The following is a 24286-nucleotide window of genomic DNA, read 5'->3' on the forward strand; positions in this document are numbered from 1 at the left end:
GTATTGAGACGATTAAGTAAAAGTGAGTGGCAAACGTTTTTAAATTTAGAAATTTATTCTGTTTAATCCACAAGCTTTATATAGCTTTAGTTTAAAAAAAAAAAAAACAAAAAAACAAAACAAAAACAGTGAAAACAAGACACTATTTCAAAGTCTGGGCCCTTCCAGCCTTCCAAATATGAGAGAGCTCTGAAAGTTGTATATACCAGTTGGAAGAACAAGACAAAATTATGAATGGAGCCGTGACATTTCATAAAACAAACTTTTATGTAACTGAAGGATCCTTCCTGGGACTAGTTAATTGCCTTTACAAAAAAAACACAACAGAATAGAATGAAATTCCAGTGTTCCAAATCAACTTGTTACACATCCATATAAACCCACAGTGTCCTGGCAAACAACATGCTTTCATTTTCCGTCTCATCCTAGAGCTCGAATCTGGATTCATTTCAGCAGAGACTCCACAGGCAACAGGAAAGATTGTGGCATCAAAATGTTCATTTATACTTTTGTGGTAGTTCAACAGTGGTCTTATTTCTGGGCTAGCTTGCAAACCATACGAGGTTGAAAGCATCATAACTTAAATGGGTGCTAAGACTCAAATGAGAAAAAATAAAGGGGAAAAAAAAACCCAAAAACGAAAAGAAAGGAAAACCTCTGGGAATAGCCAAGGCCTTTAAAGAAACCATAAGAATGCCAACAATATTGAAACCCCCTTTTTTAAAAAGGGGATTTTTTTTGGCTTAAAATATTTCACTCTAAATGAAATTTATGTCAGCTGTCAATGAAAGAATGTCACTAATACACTGTGGACACCTTTTGCAATGTAAATCCATGCCCTTTTTTTTTTTTACATGGTGAACTTCAACCTAGCAATTATTACAACAAATGTTATAGTCTAAAGCTCAAACACATTTTAGCAATTTTGAAATTGAATTGCGTACAAACCAAATAAAATGTACATCGTAACACACATTCCCACCTAAGACTGTGGGGACACTTGAGCCTTCCGCATCGACCTCAGCGCCTTTTCACGCAGGTGCTTTTCTAAGTCGTCGAGGTTGTCTTCGGGCTCGCTTTCGGTCTCCTAAAACCAGAGGAGTCACACTGGTGAGTCTTGAGAAACTGGCGAAAAGGTGTGGGGTGCAGGGCAGAGCCACATCGTGGCAGCAGCTGCACAACTCTATGAATACACTAAAAACCCCTGAATCATATAGTTTCTTTTTTTTTTGTTTTTTTTTTTAAGTTTTATTTTTGGGGCGCCGGGGTGGGTCAGTCGGTTGAGCATCCAACTTCTGCTCGGGTCATGGTCTCGTGGTGAGTTCAAGCCCCGCCTCGGGTTTGCTGCTGTTGGCACGGAACCCACTTCGCATCCTCTCTTCCCCCTTCTCTGTCCCTCCCCTGCTCGCGCTCTCCCTCTCAAAACTAAACTAAAAAAATGTTAAAAGCTTTATTTTTAAGTAATCTCCACCCACAACATGGGGGTCAAACTCACGACCCTCAAGATCAAGAGTTGCATACTCTACCAACTAAGCCAACCAGGTGCTTCTGAATCACGCACTGTCAATGGGTAGATGGCATGTTAATTATACCTTAAAGTTATTTTTTAAATACACATTAAGCTTCTGGTAGCCATTCTACTCTTTTCCTTAGTCTTGGCAAATTCCTGTTCTTGGTAGATCATCAAGGAATAGACCAGAAGACAGCTAACAGCCGAGGAGTCAATTACTGTAAAAAATTACTTAGGACGCCTGGGTGGCTCAGTCAGTTAAGCATCCGACTTCGGCTCAGGTCGTGATCTCACGGTTCGTGAGCTTGAGCCCCGCTTCTCTCTCTGTCCCTCGCCCACTTGTGCCCTCTCTCAAAATCAAATATCTGGCCATCCGTATAAACGGCAAGACAGCATCCATACACACCTTCTTAGGCTCGGGCTCCGCTTCTGGTTCCTCCTGTGCTGATGTGGTTGTGGGAGCAGCAATGGCTGCAGGGGTTACAGCAGCCGCAGCGGCTGCAGCCACGGCCTTTTCCTTCTTGTGTTTTTTGTGCTTCTTGTGCTTCTTATCCTTTTTGTGTTTCTTGTCCTTCTTTTTCTTCTTTTTCTTTCCACCTCCCTCGGGGTCTGAGTTCTAAAAATCCAGAGAAGTAACAAAACTAAAATCAACCTAAAATTTTGGCCAACTTAACATTTTATTCCTTCAAGATAATAACTAAATGGACAAATCTCAGGATTTCTTAAGGCCTCGGGGAGTGGAAAAGCCCAAGGCCAATTCCTACCAAGAAAACGATTTCTGGAGAGGAGAACCACAAGGAAAGCAAAGATGCTCTTCGTGGATTTTAAGAGTCAGAATGGACCCCGAAGGAACGGATTCTTTATGATTTTCCCCAGCTAACTTCACATTACACCAGGTCTCCAAGCCGCAAGCTGCAAGTCAGGGCTCCGGGATCCGGGGGCCACCTCCACATGTAAGGAAAAACAGCACGTGCAAAGGAAAAGATGTCTCTGAACTCAACTGGGTCTGAGGTGAATTCTGGCTCCCGAACCTGTTAATCATCTGACCTCAGACAAATCCCCTTTTTCTGAGCCCCTTTTGTCAACCTAAAATTGGTTCAGCAATCCCTGATAAAGCTGTTAGAAGAATCAAATGGGTATATCTGTAAACCATCCACAATAAGAGCCCAAAAGGTAGCAGGATTTGAAGAAATACAGCTATTATTCTAAACATATGCTTGTATGAATGCCAGGTCTCTAGCCACCGTATGACTTCTCTTATCTCTAGAATGGAGGTAGCGTGCTTGTCAATGCATACGGTTGACCCTTGAACAATGTGGGGGATAAGAGGTAAATCCCCCACACAGTTTTGAAAATCTGCACATAACTTTGGACTCCCCGTCCCCAAACTTAACTACTAACAGCCTATGTAGACCAGACGCCTTACTGGTAAGTTGATTGACACGTATTTTGTATATTAAACATATACCGTATTCTTACAATATAGTGAACTAGAGAAAAATAAATGTTATTAAGAAAAGCATAAGGAAGAGGAAACACATGCACAGTGCTGTTCTGTACTGATCAAAAAGACTCCACAGAGAAGTGGCCCTGCCCCACGTTGCTCAAGGGTCAGCTGTTTCCCACTTCAGCCAGTAATTCACAGGCTTTAAGACTCATTTTTTGTTAAAGAAGTAAATGTATTTCCTATTGAAGAAAAAAGAAGAGCACTACACGTAAAGAAAAATTAAGATCACTCATCGTTTCTCTTTCTAACATATAACCACTGTTAACATTAGAATTTTTTCCTTTACGACAAAGGAGCCATACTAATACACACGATCTAATTTTGAAAGTTTTACTGATTCTGTGATCTTAAGAGTCCCCAAATGTGTCGAACAGCAGAAATACAGTCCAATTTTAACCACCAAGATTACACAATTTAACAGTATTAGACATAATGTCAATCAGTGGGTGGCTAGAATATTAAGCGTGGACTATGATGCAACCACCACCACTTAATCTGTGCTTCCTTGAAGTCCATCGGAACTAAAGAAAATGCTGCTGCTCTGAGCCACAAAAAACAAAAAAAAACTGTCTTTGCTTCCAAGTGACCACATAAAATTATAAAGATAAAACAGGGCAGACACATACCCTTGCCGGAGATGGGCTTGGTGTTGGGCTTTTAGCCTTTTTGACCGGTACCGCTGGTGACCAGTTGGTAGAGGGTGACTGAGACTGGACAGGAGACTGAGGTGCTGGGGGTTTTTTAACTGCCGGCTCAGGAGATCCTGAGACAGATCGGGAGGATGAAACCCTCCTTACAGACTGAGGGCTTGGTGAGGCAGCCCTAGAAATAGAGGGGAAGAACAAAACATTTAACATCCAAGAACAAAGGTCTTTCCCAAGAGAAAATAACCCACTTCCATTATATAACCAAGTCACACACTTTTAAATATTTTAGAGTACTTAGTTTGCTAGCTGATTCTACTAACACATATCATCTAAGTCTCCTGGAGAGTAGTTTAAGTCCCATAATCCTCTATCCATTGTTAATACTTCCTATATGAAATTAAGAATGCCCAATTCCTTGTAATCAAGACTGCTTTTATCAGTCATACACAGACGTGTAAGAAATGTTCTATGCATTCCTTCAGAGTTCAGTTTTGGAAACACACATCCCTCAATAAACCAGACAACCCCTAAGAACCAAGTAAAATCCTATGGCATTTAGTGTGTGCCAAAAGGAACTATCCTGAAAACAGAAAATGAATCTGCAAATAGTACCTTTAACCTGCCTCACAAGCCTGTATTCCCACCAGCTTATTTTCTGTAATTTCTCAGTAAAGGGAAAAAAGGCTTCCAAACATAAAAGGCTATGCAAATCAGTGTTCCCAACCAAAAAAGCATAAAATATTTTTACTTCTTTGTCTTTTTGGGTTCCGGAGTCCTGGAGACTCTCCTAATGGGCCTAGTACTTGGAGATGGGGACTGCCTTCTTTGGGGTGACGATGATGCTCCTCTTCGAACAGGTGGAGGACTTGAGGAGGTCTGAGGAGCTCGAGGCCGTGGTGAGGGCGAATGCCGTTTGTTTGGTTGTGGCGACCGGGGCTCCCGGGTAGATCGGCTCGGGGAAGACCCTTTCCTATGCTTTGATGATAACGAAGGCGAACGTCTCTTGGTGACCGGGGAGCTTCTTTGTTTGGGAGGTGGAGAATGGGAGACCCGGCGCTTTGGTGGTGGAGATGGCGATGCCCTACGTTTAGGAGGGGGAGGTGGAGAAGCCGTTCTTCTCTTTGGAGGCGGAGAAGGAGAGTATCTCCTCTGTATTGGAGGAGAGTATCTTCTTGGGGAAGGTGAGCGGCGCCGGGGGGGAGGAGAAGGAGTCCTAGGAAAAACACACCATTAAGTCGGAAGGTCCAGCAGAATAAGGCAACAGAATGCACAGAAAACTAACCAGCAGTTATGGCGCCACTGTAGTTAGCGCCAGGCAGAAAGTGTTTCCAATTAAAAATTGGAATTAAAAATTAATTAATTTAAAAAATATTTAATTGGAAACACTATGCCTTTATCCTCATTTAAAGGAAAAGAAATCACTTAGTGGGTTTATCCTAGATGACTATAAAAGAGGACATTCTGCTTAATGGAGAAATCTGAAGTTTTTGGAATTAAAGTTTATTATGTCATTTAACGTAATCCATGTGGAATCTGAATGTTTTTTTGAGAAGAGAATCTTGCATAAACTGAACATCCTTATCATCATGCAATAGCTAGCCAACTACATTAGCAGGACTCTACTATGGGCAACTTAGGATATCGGTACTTTATTTATTTTATTTTATTTTTTAGTGTTTACTTATTTTTAAGAGAGAGAGAGAGAGCGCACGCACGCGGGGGAGGGGCAGAGGGCAGAGACACACAATCCAAAGCAGGCTCCAGGCTCTGAGCTGTCAGCACAGAGCCCAACGCGGGGCTTGAATTCATGAGCTGTGAGAACATGACCTGAGCCAAAGTCAGCCGCCCAACCGACTGAGCCACCTAGGAGCCCCAGGAAATCTGTACTTTAAAGAGCTCTTCTATGTGGTGCTCTCTTGAGCTGGCATTTAGACTTAGTATTAATAACAAGAGTTCACTTGCACAAGTTTTAAAAGATATCTCTACACCCACCCCACCCTGCCAAGGACAGACTTGCATTTTATGTCTCAAAAACCACTTTTCACTGTAAGTCTACCTACTAGAACAATGCATCGCTGAGGAAGTCCAAGCTGGACTTCCTCTTAATGCTTATTTCCTACATAGTCCTCACACGCCACTTTAAAAATTAGACCTGAATAGAACATTCAGTTCCAACTGCCTAATTTGCTCCTGAAATGTTCAGACCTTGAGCTAAAAATATCTTCAGCTTTACAACAGACCACTTTTCGTTCAACATGGTAATGGGCACCTCCATTTCCTCACCTGAAAAATGGGAACAATACCACCTAGCAAGCAAGTTCACCTCAAGGACTAGAGATGAAGTATATAAAACACCTACAGCACTTTACCTGGCATATAACGGGCACTCATATTGCTTGGTAACGTATTTGAGTAATATCATTACAAATCTTTTCCCCCCTTTATTTTGAAATCATTTCGATTTACGGAAGAGTTACAAAAATAATGGAGAGTTGCCACTTAACCGCTCACGTAACCACAAAAAAATTATCCAAATTATGAAATTAATCCTAGCACTGACTTGGTATTAACTAAAATACAACTCCACAGTTTCCCACTAATGCCTCTTTTCTGTTCCAGGTTCTAAAAATCAGAATTCTACATTATATTTAGTTATCATGCGTCCTTAGTTTCTGCCAATACATAACTATTCCTGTCTTACGTGACTGGTGTTTTTAAAGAGTACTAGTCAGTTACCTTGTAGAATATCCTTCAATTGGGTTTGTCTGATATACCCTAATAAATTTGACTGAGGTTCTGTAGAATTGGTAAGGCTGCTACAGAGGTATCTGGGAATTATATAATACCACTATGTGTTACCGCTAACTTTGAATCCTTACTTAAGGAGGTATCTGACAGAATTCCAAACTGTAAACTTAGTATTTTTCCCTTTATAATCACTAAATAGAGTGACTTCACCTTTTAATTTAACATCTTTGTTGACATGTGATTCACACACCTTAAAATAGAACCATTTTAGGGGCGCCTGGGTGGCTCAGTCAGGTAAGCATCTGACTTTAGCTCAGGTCATGATGTCATAGCTCATTTGAGCCCTGCGTCAGGCTCTGTGCTGACAGCTCGGAGCCTGGAGCCTGCTTCCGATTCTGTGTCTCCCTCTCTCTGCCCCTCCCCTGCTTGTAGTCTGTCTCTCTTTCTCAAAAATAAACATTAAAAAAAAAAAAAAAAAAAAAGTTAAGTTGTTCCAATCAGCTACAACTAGCAAATCCGATAAAATACCTTCGTCGAGGTGGTGGTGTGGGAGACCTGCGCCTTCGAGGAGGAGGGGCAGGAGAAGGAGAACGGCGCCTTCTGGTGGGTGGCGGGGAGGGGGTCCTCCTCCGTCTACCACTAAAAAAAAAAAAAAAAAAAAATTACAAGTTATTTGGAGTCAGCATTTACAATTAAGTGATCCAGATGATATAGTTTTAATCATTGTTAACCAAAAGTGCAGTCAACTGTTCCTCTATCCCTCAGAGCAATGTTTTTCATACTAAACAGGATCATTAACAAGGCTCTGTCTGAGAACCAGCATTTTAGAAAATCATCATTTTACTTGTTAACGGTAAATTTTGTTTTGTAAAATTTTTGTTTCAGTATATACATATGCAGAGTCTGGGTCATGATATAGAAATTCTCAACATGACACAGGGTAAAAAAAAAGTTCGAAAACACTGGCTGAAAGCATTGGAATGCACCTCAGTTACCTAGGAGACTAATCTGAGTCTGTGCTCACCAGGCCCAGACTACGTATGGTCTAGCCAGTATGTGCTAAAAAGGCTCTCTAGGTGATTGTTTCCTTATCAGAAACAGAACAACTGCTTTAAAACCCAGAAAAGTTCAATGTTCTAACTCAGAAATTTTAAATTTGGGGACTTATGGCCCCAGATCTATGTCACTGTTCCAAGTTCTCGATTTTTAAAAATGTATTTCCACTATTCAAGAGTTGGCTTACTATTAACTAAAAACACTATCTCAAAAACAAAGGATTAAAAATTGAGCACTAAAGCTATCACTGGGAGCAGTGTGGTTGAAACACAATCTTAGGAACCTTAATTCTGAGCTGTTACACACTTAACAAACACAAATGCACACATGAAAAATAAAATTGTATCAACTGGACTAACTCATAGCAATCTCCCCAGATTTATATTAAAATATACACCAAGCCAGTTTGCCATAATCACATAATGTAGTTTTCAACTTCTTGCCCAGCATAGGACTGAGGTTTCCTGTGAATCTGGAAATATTTTCTACAGTTTACTAGTCTTGATCTCCCTTTAAAACTAAAGAGTGCTCTGTTACTAACAGAACAGAAAAAATTCTGAAATTCATTTAAATTTTATTTTCACAATTTAATTTTCAATTTCAATTTGTTTATGCCTCGTGGGGACTAAGACTTCACTTGGAACAGATTTATAATAATAAACTACAAAAGGCAATCTATCTAGACAGAAAAGCTTTGGATGAATGAAATGAAATGAACTACTAATTATACGAAAATACAGTAAAGGAGAAACCACTTTACTAGCGGGGTTAACCTGAGAATTACAGGACCTGGGGAGACAAGATGACCACAGTACTGATTCAACAGGTAAGCAAGATTTCAAATAGGAGAAGACATTTGGGTTTTAACTTAAAAAGAAGAAAGAAAAGTTTACAGGTGCAAACTTAGAAAATGAAGTGATATAAAGAACTCCCAGTGTTATCAGTAAATATAATAACCTAAGAGGCTATTACTGTTGATTATGTGACTTCTCTTTAAATCTAACCAGAAACTCTCATTAAAAAATTGGGACTCAGATTAGAATCTATTATGATACACGAATGGCCTGAGATACTTATTTTGTGCCTCATGTTCACTTGTAAAATGAAAGGCTCAGAGGAACCAAAAGGTCCCTTCCAGTGAGGACCTTCAATGTCCTGTTTCTATGTAGGAAAATACCCAAAAAGAACAAATAACACCATAACCAAACTAGCATAACTTAAGGAATGCCAGAAAAATCTAATAATCGCTTAAGACTGGAGTCTTGACACCACACGGCTCTATGATCCGAAGGCTACAGAGTTCTACCTGAGCTGGTAAGGCACACATTTTAAGAGTTAAAACAAAAAGCTGATTTCTTTGAGATCAATCTATTTCAATTTTTCCGTATATGCTAAAAAAAAAAAAAAAAAAAAAAAAAAAAAAAAAAAAGAAAGAAAATGACATAAATGCCAGGTTTAATATATTTCCAAGACTTGGTCAAGCTTGTTCACTGTATTATTCGAAATTCTGAATCCTTAATAGATTTCATCCACTTAATCTAACAACAGAAAGCTAAGCATTTTCTAGTGTTACTCTGAATGACGCCAAGCTAAGCTTTCAACTGCATGCAGAAATTGAGTAGGAAAGTGTGCCCTCAAATTGCGTGAGAACCGGTTTCAGTAAGTCTCAGTATGTGATGTCACTAACCCTCAAGTATGCAGGAAGACAGGTTTTATCAGAAGGGGCCAGCCTGCTCTCAGAACAACCTCACTTCACTAGCCATGCTGGTAATGAAGACAAGAAATAGAGATGTGATGCCAACCTTTTAATACTAGGATCAATGTACCTCGTTATCCTTTAAGTTGAGGAGTGTTCGATCCCAGAGACACGTGTTTCAAACATGGAAAATGTTACTTTGTCAAAATTTAAACTTAACATAGGAAATAATAAAAAAAAAAACCAGGCTGTATGTCCCCTCTTAAAAATACAGTAACTACTGAGATGCCTGGCTGGCTCAGTCAGTGGAGCGTGTGACTCTTGATCAAGGGGTTGTGATCAAGCCCCGTGTTGAGTGTAGAGATTACTTAAAAAAATAAAATCTTAAAAATAAACAGAATAAATACTGAAGCATGATTCCAAAGAATTCTTCCTCCGTCTTTAAATCCTGGACACCTGATAGCCAATTTCTAACATCACTAAAACTCGAGGCCTTTTTAAAGAGGAAAACCAAAACACCCTGGAGCAGGATAATGAACATCAGTGTTGCGGAGAAATTGCTTTCCAATATAGAAAGTAGTTCCCGAACAGGTGGAAAAAAGAAATCTTAACCACTAACCTGACTTTGTAAAGCAATTTTTTAGCTGCTGTACTAGACTTTTTACAGAAGTCAGAGGTAATTATGGCTGGAAACAGAATACCTTAGCATCTAAGTTTATCTTTCTCTTAAAGGTTTTTTATTTTTTATTGTTAAGTATTCTGCAGCACAAATACACTAGTTTGTTCCATCGCAAACATTGCTGACTAGTTCCAAAGAATCTTTCCAAGAGAACTCTTACTAATTGAGACTACCTAAAACAAAACAGTTTCAAAAAGTGAGCCATAAAGAGGACAATGTGATCATTTCAGGAAAGATACTCAGAAATTCAGCGGCAGCTAAGACCCCCCCCTTCCCCCCAAGCAGAAGACCAGTGAAGACAGTATAATGGTATAATGCCAATAGCACAGCTCGAAGATCTGGCTTTGTCACTTTACTTACTACCCTAACAAACTCATTTTACCACTTCTAGGCCTGTTTTCTTTTTCTCACTTAATGGGATAAGCTACAATTAGAGATTTCTATTTCTATTTATTAAGCTCTAAAAGGTTACGTTTTACAATCCCACAGATACCTGATCAAAAAGGTTCAATAAAAATATGCAACCTACTTTCCTACTGTGGGAAACACTCAACAGAGCCAGAGCCTCACTTTCATCTTTAGTCTTTCTAATCTTTCCCAAATTTTTCTTGTCTACCCTAAAGTCATCACAAAGTCCCTCCCCACTAAATCTAAGGAGCTATTATTATTATCCTATCTCTTGGAAAATATCCAAGTACTGTAACTGCACAAAAATCTAAGCTCAAATGGTACTCTAAAATGAACACTGTGTGTAAGTCTATCATTCATTTGACATGTAAAGAAATATACTTTTAATAAACTTAAACATCTGAGGAACTTCTCCACAACCATACCCACTGTATACCTAGGAATGGCATCAGGTTACCTAAACAGCAAATTAAGTCACTAAAACTTTGACATGTAACCCTAATTTACAAAGTAGCGTCTAACCAACCTTTTAGTCATTGGCGATTGCCATCGCTTTCCCATTTGCATCCTGAGAGCAGTGGAGAAAAACAAAGGTCAAGAATTCCATTCACCAAATTATTTACTTCAATGGAGTTAAGTATCACTAATGAAGATTCTTTTTTTTTTTTTTACATGTTCAAAGATATTCAGAAGTTAATGTTATGATTTAACTGATCTAGTCATGCAGACATATGACATGGTGGTACAAAACTTAACATCTCATTACTAGTAGTAACCACCAAATAAAGCAAAGAAAAATTCCAAAACCTCCCAAATCTGACCACCTCCTTCTAGGAGCCCTTGAAATGAAGGAATTAACCAATTTCTAAAATAAACCTGTAGCCCATCCCATAAGTTACAAAGTTTCATCACAACTACACAGAACACCAGTGAAGACTACTGAAGAAAAGACATTACCGAGGGGAAGTCTCTTTCTGGCGCTTTCGAGGTGATGGAGAGGCACTCCGGGAAGGGGAATGTCTCCGCCGCCTGCCTACCTCACCATTCTTCACATGGGACCTTTTGGGTCGCTCATCTTCTGAGGAAGAAGAGGAGCCAGAATCTATAATTACACAATAAAGAAAAAATCACATTACACCTATGCTTAAGAGTCTGCCCACATTTTCTGAATCTAAGTAGACAGGAATGTCCAAATTAGCAAGTTAAGTCCCTAATGTAGCGAGCACGTATATAAGCTATCAATTCTAAACAAAGGTGACTATCAATATATGGTCAATGACTTGAAAGCCAAGTATAAACATATATTATTATACAATTATATAAATCATTCCCATAGCACACTCCAACAAGACATAAGCGTCCCTTAAGAATCTAGTGATCTGCCAAATAACTAAGCTTAAAAAGCATTTCAAGTGGGGCACCTGGGTGGCTCAGTCAGTTGAGCATCTGATTCTTGATTTCGGCTCAGGTCATGATCTCATGGTTTGTGGGTTCAAGTCCTGCCATCGGGGATCTCTCTGCTTGGGATTCTCTCTCTCCCTCTCTCTCTGCCCCTTCCCCACTCATGTGCTCTCTCAAAATTAACAAACATTAAAAAAAGCACTTCAAGCAATTACTTGATTCTTTTACTTTAAGCACTTATTTTTAATTTTTAATGTTTATTCATTTTTGAGAGAGAGAGAGACATAGTGTGAGTGGGGGAGGGGCAGAGAGAGAGGGAGACACAGAATCTGAAACAGGCTCCAGGCTCTGAGTTGTCAGCACAGAACCTGACGCGGGGCTCGAACCCATGAACTGTGAGATCATGACCTGAGCTGATGTCGGATACTTAACCAACTGAGCCACCCAGGTGCCCTGAGCACTTATTTAAAAAAAAAAAAAAAATTTTTTTAAGGCACTTTTAAAGCTACTGAAAGTCATCTTAGGGTCTGAAGAACTTATTTCCACATCCCTAGCACTTATCATACAAACAAAAAAAAAAATGTATGTAACAAGCCTTTCCTTACAGGCCTGGTAGCAAACGTCCAGGACTGCAAAGAGAAAAACTTCCAACTGTTTGCACAGGGTTTCCTGAACTTAAAATAACAATTATTCCCAAATATCAAAACTTACATTTAAAGTAAAGTCCCAAGCACCAAAAAACACCCAAGGCCTACATGCATTTTAAAACCTTTCTATGATTAACTTCATGTTAAAAGAACTGCAAAAGCTCTATGGCTTTTAACAGACCCAATGCCGCTGTGGGGTGTTTTTGTCTCTATCTTATAATTGAAAAGCAAAAATAGCACATCTAGACTTGGTCACAAAGACCCACTGAGCTAATATAATTTTTATTAATTAAATAATATTATTTACTCAATTATTTACAAAATACACACACACAGAAAAACCCAGAAACAACCTAAATGTCTAAGTAGGTGACTGACTCAATAAATCATAGTATGTTATTACAATAAAAAAAGTTTTGGTGATTTAAAAAATTAGATCTAAGAACAGGGAAAAATATCTCTATTAAGTTAAAAAGGGAGACAACATAATCTGAAGTTTGAGCTTACGTAATTTTTTTGTTGTTTTGTTTTTTGCCTATTTTTTTAAATGTTTATTTATTTTTGAAGAGAGACAGAGTGTGAGTGGGGGAGGGGCAGAGAGAGAGAGGGAGATGCAGAATCCTAAGCAGGCTCTGGGCTCTGACCTGTCAGCCCAGAGCTGATGTGGGGCTCGAACCCACAAACTGTGAGATCATGACCCGAGCTGAAGTTGGGTCGCTTAACCGATTGAGCCACCCAGGTGCCCGTTTTTTGCCAATTTAAACCACAGATCCGCATACGTGGCGCAGAAAATTTCTGAACAAAGACTTTAGGGAGGGGAACCTGGGTGGCTCAGTCAGTTGAGCGTCTGACTCTTAATTTCAGCTCAGGTCGTGATCTCGAGGTTCATGGGTTCGAGCCCTGCCTCACCCTCTGTGCTGACAACGTAGAGCCTACTTTGGATCTTCTGTTGCCCCTCTCTCTGCCCCATTTACGCATGCAGGCGTACTCTCTCTCTCAAAAATAAACAAACATTAAAAAAGAAAAAAAGCTTTAAGGAGTAACACTCACTAGAGATTGGGAAAAGAAATCCACTTTTCCTGGGCACCTGGGTGGCTCAGTTGGTCAAGCATCTGACTTCAGCTCAGGTCATGACCTTACAGTTTGTGGATATGAGCCCCACACTGTGCTCTGTGCTGACAGCTTAAAGCCTGAAGCCTGCTTTGAATTCTGTGTCTCCCTCTCTCTCTGCCCCTTCCTTGCTCATGCTCTGTCTCTATCTCTCAAAAATAAATAAAAATGTTTAAAAACATTAAAAAAAAATCTACTTTCCCAAATTTTATACCTCTGTTTTTACTTTTGTACTATAAAGGTCTACTATGTTCATAACAACTTAAAAGAAAATTAAACTTTAAGACTGAAAACTAAAAACCAAAAACTAATACTTCCTCCCCTTAAAGAGATCTCCATGTAAGCACATATTTTTCCTAAGTACACTCACTACACTAATGGATATTTCTATTTTAAGTAGTTTTCATCAGGAAATACAGGTAGAAAACAGATGAATCCATGTCCATACCAGATGAAGACTGCTGGTTCTGTCGTCTGTACTGACGTCTCTGCTGCACAGAATCTGCTGCAGCCATTTTGCCACCTTTATCTTCTTCTGAAAGATGGATGCATTTAGAAAAGTGTTTCTTTAGTTACACATACAGAACACGTAACATACTTGAAATGGAAAATGGTCTCTTCAACTTTTATCCGATTGGGTCAAGCAATACAACCACACACACACACACACATTTTTTAACAATAACAACAAAAAGCTTAAAATCCCAATTTAAAATGCTGACTTTAGGGGTGCCTGGGTGGTTGAACATCCAACTTTGGCTCAGGTCATGATCTCATGGCCTGTGGGTTCGAGCCTGTCTGGCTTTGTGCTGACAGCTCAGAGCCTGGAGACTGCTTCGAATTCTGTGTCTCCCCGTCTCTGTCCCTCCCCCACTCACACTCTCTGTCTCTCTCTCTCTCTCTCTCTCAAAAATAAACATTAAAAATACAAACAAGTAAAAATAAATAAAAAGCTGACTTTAGACTATGTTCACTAAATATAATAAAAATAAACTTATTTACTATAGGTCAAGTTAAGCACTAAGAACTTTATAAGCATTATTTCAGTTAATTGTCAAAAGCCTAAAGGATGGTACTGTTACCTGCATTTCAGATTTAAGAAATGAGACTCAAATAAATTAAGTAATTAAACAAAAAAAGTAGTTAAGTAGTGGGGCACCTGGGTGGCTCTGTGGGTTAAGCCTCCGACTTTGGTTCAGGTCATGATCTCACGGTTTGTGAGTTCAAGCCCCACGTCAGGCTCTGTGCTGACAGCTCAGAGCCTGGAGCCTGCTTCGGACTGTGTCTCCTCTCTCTGCCCCTCCCCAACTTGTGCTCTTTCTCTCTATATCTCTCAAAAAATAAAATAAATGTAAAAAAAAAAAAAAAATTAAAAAAAAAAAGTAGTTAAGTAGTGAAGCTGGGGATTCAACCCAGGTTGGTCTGACTTCAGAACCATAGCTCTTAACCACTAAGTCATATTCTATAATTAATCTTTAACCAGAGGGGCTGACCAAATGTGCAAAAAATATAATTCGGCTTAAACAAAAAAACACACGAAAACTTACCCGATTCAGATAACTCTACTTTTCTAGGCTTAGGTGCTGGTGAAGGGGACTCTCTTTTCTCAGTACCTTTGTGTTTTGTCACTAAAAACAATGAGAAAAAAAACCACCTTACATATGAGGAATAGCAAAACAACAAAAAACAAAGCTACCTCACAAGACACTGTCTTAATGGCAGAAAGACTATTCTTATAAAGAATTTATTGCTAATTACATAATTCCACGAGACCTTGTCATTATCTCAACATTACCTGAAGGGAAGCAAGCATTTTTAGACGTTTGGTGAAAAGCTTAAAAGGTTCCATAATGATTTTTGAATCTTAAGATTCTCCCAAGAGAAATGCCAGTTAAGAGAAATCAGGAGTTGCTGTTTCGCAGCAACAAAAGCTCTGCATAGAAGATCTGTGTAACCTTCAACTCAATAAACCTCTGGGTTCCACCCCACAACCTAAATCACATGTGCTCAACTACACAGGCCCCATCAGCACAAGAGCTTTCAAGCATCTGCTATAGGTGGGTTCAGAAAAGCAGTAAAAAATGATACATGGTTAAGAAATAAGATTTGATGAAATCTTCAGAGAAAGAAATTTGTTCCGGAGAAGAGGTAGGAGTTGGCCACCAAGAGACTAAAGACTGTGTAGAAATACAACCTTCATAATAGCATGAGGGATTTAAACTACCTATAAAAAAAGTAAGCCCTCACAATAACAAAAATAATTAAACACTATGGCTGAAGGATTCTTGCCAAAGCTTAAAAAGGGGGGAGGGGGCAGGAGCTCTGAAATATACCTAAGGTAGTAAGAGAGCTGTGAGCACCTTATAAGTAACCCAACCTCTCTTTTCCAAGTTGCATGGAAAATTATTATGCAACAATCTTTTGTATGCTTGCTGTATTAGGTAGTTGTTGCTGTTGCTAGTAATACCACCTCCCCCCACCCCCCTGCCCAATTTACAAGAGGAGAAATGTGAGGCTTAAAAAGCAGTAACTTCAACCAGTCACATAGATAATTAAATTAAAGTGAACTAGGATCTGAACCCAAGACTCTATTTCTAGAGCATAGGCTTTAATTTCCACCAATTTATAATTTCCGCCCTATTTATAATATCCATCCACGCCTTCAACTAAAATCAAAAGTATACACAAATATAACCATTAAGCGTACCACAGATTAACCTGAAATATCATTTGAGAGCATCCTGCTAAAAACTAAATTTGAAGACAGATATGATCCCCTAAGGACCCTCATATCTGTTTTGTTTGATTAAAGCAATTACCATGGGATGTTGACCTAGAATGCAAATACATTTCATTTAACACTCTTCTTCAGAATGCTGTAAAGGCTTAGTCTAAGGGGCAGTAACTTAGAGAGCTAGTGATCTAAAACAGAAAGCTCATCTTTGCTAAAGTACTGAAACTGAAGAATTTACCACCATACTTTAAAAATGATCTGCATTTTATTAATTATTCTAACTAGTGTTTTGGACAAACTACTGGATTGGGTAAAAAATGGTTAATATCTAATCAGTTACCATGAAATATAGCAGCAAGGGGTGCTTAGGTGGCTCAGTCAAGGCATCTGACTCTTGATTTCAGTTCATGATCTCATGGTTCGAGGGTTCGAGACCCATGGTCAGGCTCTGTGCTGGCAATGTGGAGCCTGCTTGAGATTCTCTCTCTCCTTCTCTCTCTGCCCCTCCCTGCTCACTCGCTCTCCATCTAAATAAATAAACTTAAAAAAATATTTAAAAAGGGGGTGCCTGGGTGGCTCAGTTGGTTAAGTGTCCCGACTTTGGCTCAGGTCACGATCCTGCCGTTCACAAGTTCGAGCCCCATGTTGGGCTTTGTGATGACAGCTTGGAACCTGGAGCCTGCTCCAAATTCTGTGTCTCTCACTATCTCTGCCCTTCCCCCGCTCGCGCGTGTGTGCATGTGTGCGTGCGTGCTCTCTTGCAAAAATAAACATAAAAAAACTATTAAAAAACACTTTAAAAACCACAGCAGCAAAAGTGCACTCAAAACGTGTATTTTAACAAATTCAAAGACATAAAATACACATGCTTTTAAATAAAACTTTTAAGGACTTGAGGCTATTTTTCTGGTCTGTATTCTCCACTTCAAAGTGTCAGTTAATCTTTAATTCTTGAAAAATTATTAGAGGCATCCAGTTACTTATACCCCCCCCCCCCCATGTCTAAGTTACTACCTAAAAGAACTGGGTTCTAAAATGTGTTTAGAAGCTGTCTAAATGTCAGAATGCATTTACCCCTATGATACACTAAAAATGTGGTTATATCTGCAAGATAGTTGGCAAATGCCAACTGAATAAACACCACTGAACTAGAACATACACATTTTTCCCCCATAGAAATACACATTTGGAGTTTTATCTTGATCCAATCTCTTTAGCTAATGGTTTAAAGTCTATTACCAATATATTCATACCATTAAAATAAGTATCTATTATATATGCCTGCTCTGGCTTAATATGACTGAATCATTGCATTATTAACAATGTTAATGTTTCATCAGAGTTTGTTGATCTAAAGAAGATCTGATAGTTTATTATGTTAATGTTTTATTTTTAGTATTCAAGGGGCAAAATCATTCTAGCATAAAGTCAGAAATCTTCTAAGTCAACTGTAAAACCAGAACTTTAAGTTTACTTCAATAGTCCTATTAATTATTAATCTCCCAGACTTGTCCAAAAGATCACTTGTAAAGTTACTGTTACTAGAACTGGTAAAATAATTTTGTCTGCAGAATACAGTTTATATGGCTAAATTGATCTCATCCTAAAATCACAATAGATATAGAGCCTCTGTAAACAGATTTCATTAAATATCTCACTGATTTCAACACACTGCTTTATACACTAAGATAATGCCAGTTTAACTAACATGCCACTGATTACAAAATGCTTCCTGAAGACCCTTTCGGATGAGAATGTACAACGTACTCCACAAATTATTCACCTTTAAATTCCCCAAAATACTTTCCCTGCCTCCCTCCCACTCCATTTGCTCAATATTAAAAGTCCCGATTGGTAACTACTACAGTAAAATCTATTATATTTCAATGGTGTCACTGATCTTATAAGCAGTGGAGTGTTGCAAGAAAGGAATTTCTGAAATCATCCTACCAGGTACAGAATCTAAAGTTAAAGTTGCACCTTGCCCTCCATCTCCCCACTCCAGACATCAAAACAAGCTTTTTGAGATAGGAAAGCTGGGCAAAGCATACATTTTTCAACTGGGAACTGAGAACCCAAATTTTAGACCTGGCTGGTTGACTTTGACCAAATCACTTAACCTGAGAACCTGTTTCTTGATGACAATCTCAAAAATCTGTTCTACCTCTGAAATTTCATCACAGGGGACTGGGATCATTTTACCATAAAAAGTTACCTCCAAGTAGTCAGAGCCAAATTCAGCTTAAGGACACGAGGCAGTCTCTGACTCTACTGCCCACAGTGCCTTTCTATGGTTGTGTTTTGTTTGCACATGGAAGACCTGCCCCAGAATCCATAGGAACATAACTAGCTCTTCGTCTTCACCAGGACTCATTTTATTTCTCTCCAACGTGCATATCTACCATGAATTTTTTTTTTTTTTTTAAAGTACTGGCCCACTCCCTTGACAAAGTATTAGGACACAAGAGGTTAGTGCCTACGCCCTCTGCAAAAAGTGAACTCTTATCTACTTTAACAAAGACTCGATCCTCCCGTTCAGATACTTTTATTACTCTTTGGCTATATCATACCTTGGTATGTTTTTTGCAAAGGAACAGGTGGGAACTTTTATAATACTTTTTCACTAGAGAGCTTTCTGGCTCCAAAGGAAAGACAAAAAAAATATGCAGAAGTACAAATACTTAAACATACTGGACACAGTTGCTAGAAACCACTGAAATTTTCCTATTTGTCATACTTGTCAAAAAGGTACGAACTGAAGGTAATACGGGACATGAGGTTATGAAAATAAGTGATCCTAAGGCCCCCTCCCATACTTAAATTAGGTCTAAACCTGGAAGACTCAAATGTTTTTCTGTTCTTATCCAGGTGTCTGTCTAGGTCTATAGAGCCAAAGCACCAAAACTGACCATAGAATAATTAATTACCCAATTAAGATTCAGAAAATAATCTACACATTACTTGTTACAGGTGACAGCATTACCTGCCAGTCCCCGTCACTCTGCTAGCTTGTCTATACCTCAAAGTCAAAATTTTGCCCATCCCCATTTTCTTTGTTCTAACCTGAAAATTTAGATGTGATCAGAGCGAGCCCAGTATATATTAACCTACAGGCTGCTTCTTAAAAATCAATTACTACAGCAGCTTTTAGGATTTCCCCTGCCCCACTACTCACCCTTCAGGCTATCATCTCAGCCCTCAGCACCAGAGGCCCAATTCAAATAGATCCTACCGCCTTTCTCCATGTGTATTTAACCCAAAGGAACAAACCCCAATACACCACAACCTTCACTCAGACTAATACGGCATTCTACTTGCCTGGCCAGATCACAGATCATAAATTCCTCAGAAATCAATCTGCAGAATAAAGCAAGGACAACACTCAGAAGAACCCTGCCTGGAGCCTAAATTAAAAAACAAACAGGCTTTTAAGGGGACACCATGTTCTTCCCTAGCGAGCATAATGTGGCCAAGAAAGAACTCAAACAGAATATGGAGTCCTCAAATAAGATATCAAACAAAAAAATCTTCAGGGGAAAAAAATTAACTGGTCTCATAGTAATAAAATGATCCCTTATCACGACAACAGGGACTTTGATAAGCTCCCCCAACTCAGCCCACAGCTGGTAATGAATGTATTTCTCCACCTACTCAATGCCAAAGGCAACTGCTAAAAACAAGTTTACACATAAACTCTGTTTCAACAAACCCCAAGAACTTAAAGAGGAAAGGGTGAAAAGCAAATTTACAAAGAATATCACATGCAAATATTGGGGCTGGTAATGTATTTCTCCACTTACTCAATGCCAGAGGGCAACTGCTAAAAACAAGTTTACGCGTAAACTCTGCTTCAACAAACCCCAAGAACTCAAAGAGGAAAGAAAAGGTGAAAAGCAAATTTACAAAGAATATCACCCACAAATATTACCCAGCTCCTTCTTACCGTGAAGGGGGAAGGGGCAGGAGCGACGACTGACTAGGCACTTTGTAGCCAAACAGAGAAAGAACGAACATACACTGTTTTTGTGTGTTTGATTTTTACCTTTACCTGAAGTTCTCCCTGGAGAGACAGAAACCCGACTTTTTCTTGTACGGTTTGACTGCTGGGGTGTTGGGGAATGACGAGTTTTTGGCGGTGGAGTTGCTGGAGGTGATGGCCTATGCCTTCGCCTCGGAGGACTTGCTGAAGGAGATAACCTACGAGTTTTCCGAGGGGGGCTGGATGTCCTCTTAGGAGGCTTCTTTGGCGGTGACCGGGAACGAGACGAAGAAGATGACGAACTACTTCCAGACAAGGACGCTGATGAACGCCTTCTTCTGTGGAATAAAGGATTCACGTTCGTTAACTGCATACTTGTCAAAAACGACCTTACAGGTATGTACAGTTTACACAAAAACAGCTATTTTTATCCAACTTTTGAGTTTATGTAGCTAAGCACATAATTAAGTTTAAAAAAAAAAACATGGGAAACAAAACCATGACCTAGGACAGGAAACAGCTAGTTCTGAGACTAAATATGAATAACTTATTCTGATGAATGCTTCTGTTTGAGTTGTCTGTCCAGTTATAAAATATGTCATGTTGAAAGCTATAATACAGTAACTAGCCAGTCTCTTTCTTCCTTAGGAGTGATACCATTCTTTGGAGTTTGCATACAAAATTTGGGTGGCGAAGTATTTTCCGTTTAAGAGCACAAAGTCAAACAACCTTTAGGCTGCGTTTTTTAAAAAAGATGTGCAGCAGTTAGGAATTCATTTAGCTACATAAACTTAGAAGCAGGGGCCTCTCGAATTCTGCGGCAAAAACTGTGGTAAGTTCTGTTGCAATTATGTGTACCTGCAGAATTCACCTTTGGCAGAAGAATTCCTGAGAACCTGAAAAAAAGAAACCCTACCTTAAGTGTGAGATAAAAGCTGGCTGAAAGGGAATCTTACACAATCTGCAAAATATTTTGACTGCTAAATGGCTCAGTAAGCACAATTAAAACACGCTGTTTGCAAAACTCCAATATAAGAAATAGCTGTTTCCGCTAATCTCGTACTAGAGAGCACCGGCATTAATTTTCTCCTAGAAAAGAATATAACCAATTTTAGAAAAGTGGGATGCCTAATCAACTGACCATTTACATCATCAGTCTCATTTATCAGCAGTAACATCAAGTCTATCATTTTTAGCAGTAGTCATAAAGAGTTCACAACAACCACCTCCTCCCCCCAAATCTTTTCTTTTAAAACAATATGGGACTCTGAAAAACCCGACTACAGAAACAAACAACTGTGGACCTTATTATTTCCCCTTCTTCTCCAAGTGGATTCATTTTCCCGCAAATAACTTAAAGACTCAAACACAAAAAACTTCTGTGCTAACTATAATCTGAAACGCAATCATCATAGCTCTTTCCAAGGAGGTCAAGAAGGCAGAAAACTCTATCGGTGCACCAAACCTCTACTTTGGGCAGATTTAGCAACAATCTTTTTGTTAAAAGGGATAGACCCAAATGTTCTGCCTTATGCCAATTTTAAAATGACTCTTTAAAAAAGAACATTGGTACTGACAGGGTTAGTTTTCTGACTGATCTCTTCAAAAATGACTAGATGCCAAACTGCTAAAAATGGCTATATCCATGGAATAGGATTATGGGTAATTTTCAACTTATTTGTTTGAAATTTTATAAGCACTCATTTCTGTAATGGGAAAAAAACACTTCAAACAAAAATGTAATGCAAATAGGTTATTCTAATATTGGTGAAAGTAGCTTACTGGCTCTGTAGTTACCTGCTTTTTAGAAGCCAGTGATAATTTAAATCCAAAGAAAGTGGGAGGGCTGCAGATTCCCTCATTGCTAGGAGATCTGGGTGGGGTCTCAAAGGGTAAAAGTTAACGTCAAGTATCAGTAAAATGTGAATTTCTTGTTTCCCACCCCAACACTGCACTAGCGTGGTTTTTGTGACATAATTAAACCTCAAATGAGAGGCTCTTTAGGCATCACCTCATAACACTCCTGAGCTTTCTTCAGGGGAACACAAATACAAACATGAGCCTAAAACTAACACGTGCTACATTTTCATATACTGACACTTCCAAATAAAAAAAAAAAAAAAAAAAAAAGAGGAGGAGGAGGAGGAAAAGAAAATAAAGGAAAAAGTATAAGAAAAAAGAAAACCCTCACCGTCTCACTGGAGATCTACTTCTTCTATGCCTGGGTGGAGGTGGCATTCGTCTTGGTGGAGTTCTTCTTCGAGGAGATGGCCGCCTTCTCGGGCTTGGCCGCCTTCTCGGGGAGTATGATCTGCCATAACAAACAGAATTAGGGCCTGAATAAACAAGAACAAGGAACGAAGTCCCTGAGACAGCTTTCTGAACACCTACATTTTAAAAAACCGACTTCAAAGGATTCGATTTTCCATTTATGTAGAGATTTTTATGGCAGAGTGTGCACACAAATTTCTACAGCACACAAAAGTGACCTCAAATTCTCTCTGTAGGTCCAAAGAATAACATTTGTACTAATTAAATGCTTTCTACTGCTCTGAAATTATCTACCTAATTCTACTCAGCAGAGGAGCACATAAAACCTAAGATCTATGTCACTCCTACAGCCCTAACTCACCTTGATCGGGATCTATGACGCCGTCTAGGTCGAGTATGAGAAGGAGAGCGAGACCGTGTCCGGGATCTTGATTTGGAACGTGACCGAGATCTTGGTCGGGTCTTCTCCTTCTCCTTTTCTTTTTTGGAATTTTTCTCTGGAGAAGGTTCTTTAGGCTCTGGTACAGGTTCAGGTTTGGGAACTTTCAGGATGTCACTGTAGAAACAAAATGTTGATGCAATATGGTTATTTCTCTTTTTAAGATGGTGCCAAAATCCATGAGGACTTCTCCCTAGCTCCAAAAGATATATACACATCAGTGAAAGCCAAAATGCAACTAACAATTCTAACCACATACATTCTTAAGAGTACAAAGTCCACAATACTGGTGAAAAAAGCAAGTTACGGGATATAAGATATCTGAAACAATACAACCAACCAATAGCAGTGGTCACCTTTGGGGCATTTCACTTTTTAACATTTTTTTGGTGTTTTTATCTTCGAGACAGAGAGCTGAGAGCATGAACTGGGGAGGGGCAGACACAGGAAGAAAAAGCAGGCTCGGCGATGACAGCACAGAGCCCCAAACGGGGCTCAAACTCACAAACCCTCAAACTGTGAGATCATGACCTGAGCTGAAGTCAGACGCTTAGCCAACTGAGCCACCCAGGTGCCCTTGGGGCATTTTATTTACACTCTCCTACAGAATCTGAATCTGTCAACAAGCTGATCTTATGATTTAAAAAATACAAAAGGGAAATAACCAAGTAATTTTATGTTTGTTAACTCAGAATTATACTGGCAGTTAGCAACAGCCTAAAATTGTCTTATTTATAAATAAATTTTTATCTACTTGCCTAGTAGAAGTGGCCTCTTGTACTGAAGGTTCTTTTACTTTCACTGATGGTTCTGGGAGCTCTGGAGTTTTTTCCTTCTTTTCTGGAGCAGGGGAAGGACTCCGGCTCTTGGTTCTGTGGCGGGGAGACCGAGAATGACTGCGCTTTCTCTCTCTCCTGACAGGGGAAGATCGTCTTCTAGGGGAAGGAGATCTGGATTTGCGTCTAGGATAAAAGCAATTTTTTTCAGGTTTGTGTCTAGGATAAAAGCAATTTTTTTCAGGTTTTTGAATAATGTTGGTTGGGGGAGAGGGTCAAGGGCAAAGTGAGAAATTAATCTTTTTAATTATACCACTGGTCTTTACAGGTGAGAGATTCTTTATGAAAATAAGATATCCTGTCATATTTACTTAATATGGGAAGGGCCAAAAGAAAACCAGAAAGGTAAGCAAACAAAAGGTAACAACACTGTCTGGTATACCAGTTACAAGAGGAAAGCATTGACCTGGAACTCTAGATTTAGATTCTTTTTTTTTTTTTAAATGTTTTTTTCTTTATTTTTGAGAGAGAGAGAGAGACAGAGCACGAATGGGGGAGGGGCAGAGAGAGAGGGAGACACAGAATCGGAAGCAGGCTCCAGGCTCTGAGCCAGCATCAGCACAGAGCCCGACGCGGGGCTCGAACTCACGGACCGTGAGATCGTGACCTGAGCTGAAG

The 24286-nt window shown here is 39.3% G+C and overlaps 1 protein-coding gene across 11 annotated transcripts in view; it reads right to left on the reverse strand.

Annotated features, from left to right (window-relative positions):
- Positions 1-248: 248 nt before the first annotated feature.
- The window catches only part of SRRM1 (serine and arginine repetitive matrix 1), a 31550-nt gene continuing 7512 nt past the window's right edge, over positions 249-24286 (reverse strand). For 2 of the 11 annotated variants that reach the window (XM_019461826.2, XM_019461833.2), the window contains 13 exons: positions 23591-23794; positions 22755-22949; positions 22314-22433; positions 20186-20460; positions 14957-15037; positions 13858-13944; positions 11209-11353; positions 10778-10819; positions 6941-7051; positions 4413-4877; positions 3644-3839; positions 1917-2126; positions 249-1087 (listed from right to left, as the gene is read on the reverse strand). In XM_019461826.2, the coding sequence (XP_019317371.1) occupies positions 983-1087; positions 1917-2126; positions 3644-3839; positions 4413-4877; positions 6941-7051; positions 10778-10819; positions 11209-11353; positions 13858-13944; positions 14957-15037; positions 20186-20460; positions 22314-22433; positions 22755-22949; positions 23591-23794 (2236 nt within the window). In that variant the 3' untranslated portion in view covers positions 249-982. The remainder of the gene's footprint in view (positions 1088-1916; positions 2127-3643; positions 3840-4412; positions 4878-6940; positions 7052-10777; positions 10820-11208; positions 11354-13857; positions 13945-14956; positions 15038-20185; positions 20461-22313; positions 22434-22754; positions 22950-23590; positions 23795-24286) is intronic. The other 9 variants (XM_019461829.2, XM_019461828.2, XM_019461831.2 and 6 more) reach the window with 9 other exon arrangements.

Source organism: Panthera pardus, unplaced genomic scaffold (assembly GCF_024362965.1).
Source record: "Panthera pardus isolate Hobbes unplaced genomic scaffold, ASM2436296v1 HiC_scaffold_11, whole genome shotgun sequence".
In the NCBI taxonomy this organism is placed as follows: Eukaryota; Metazoa; Chordata; class Mammalia; order Carnivora; family Felidae; genus Panthera; species Panthera pardus.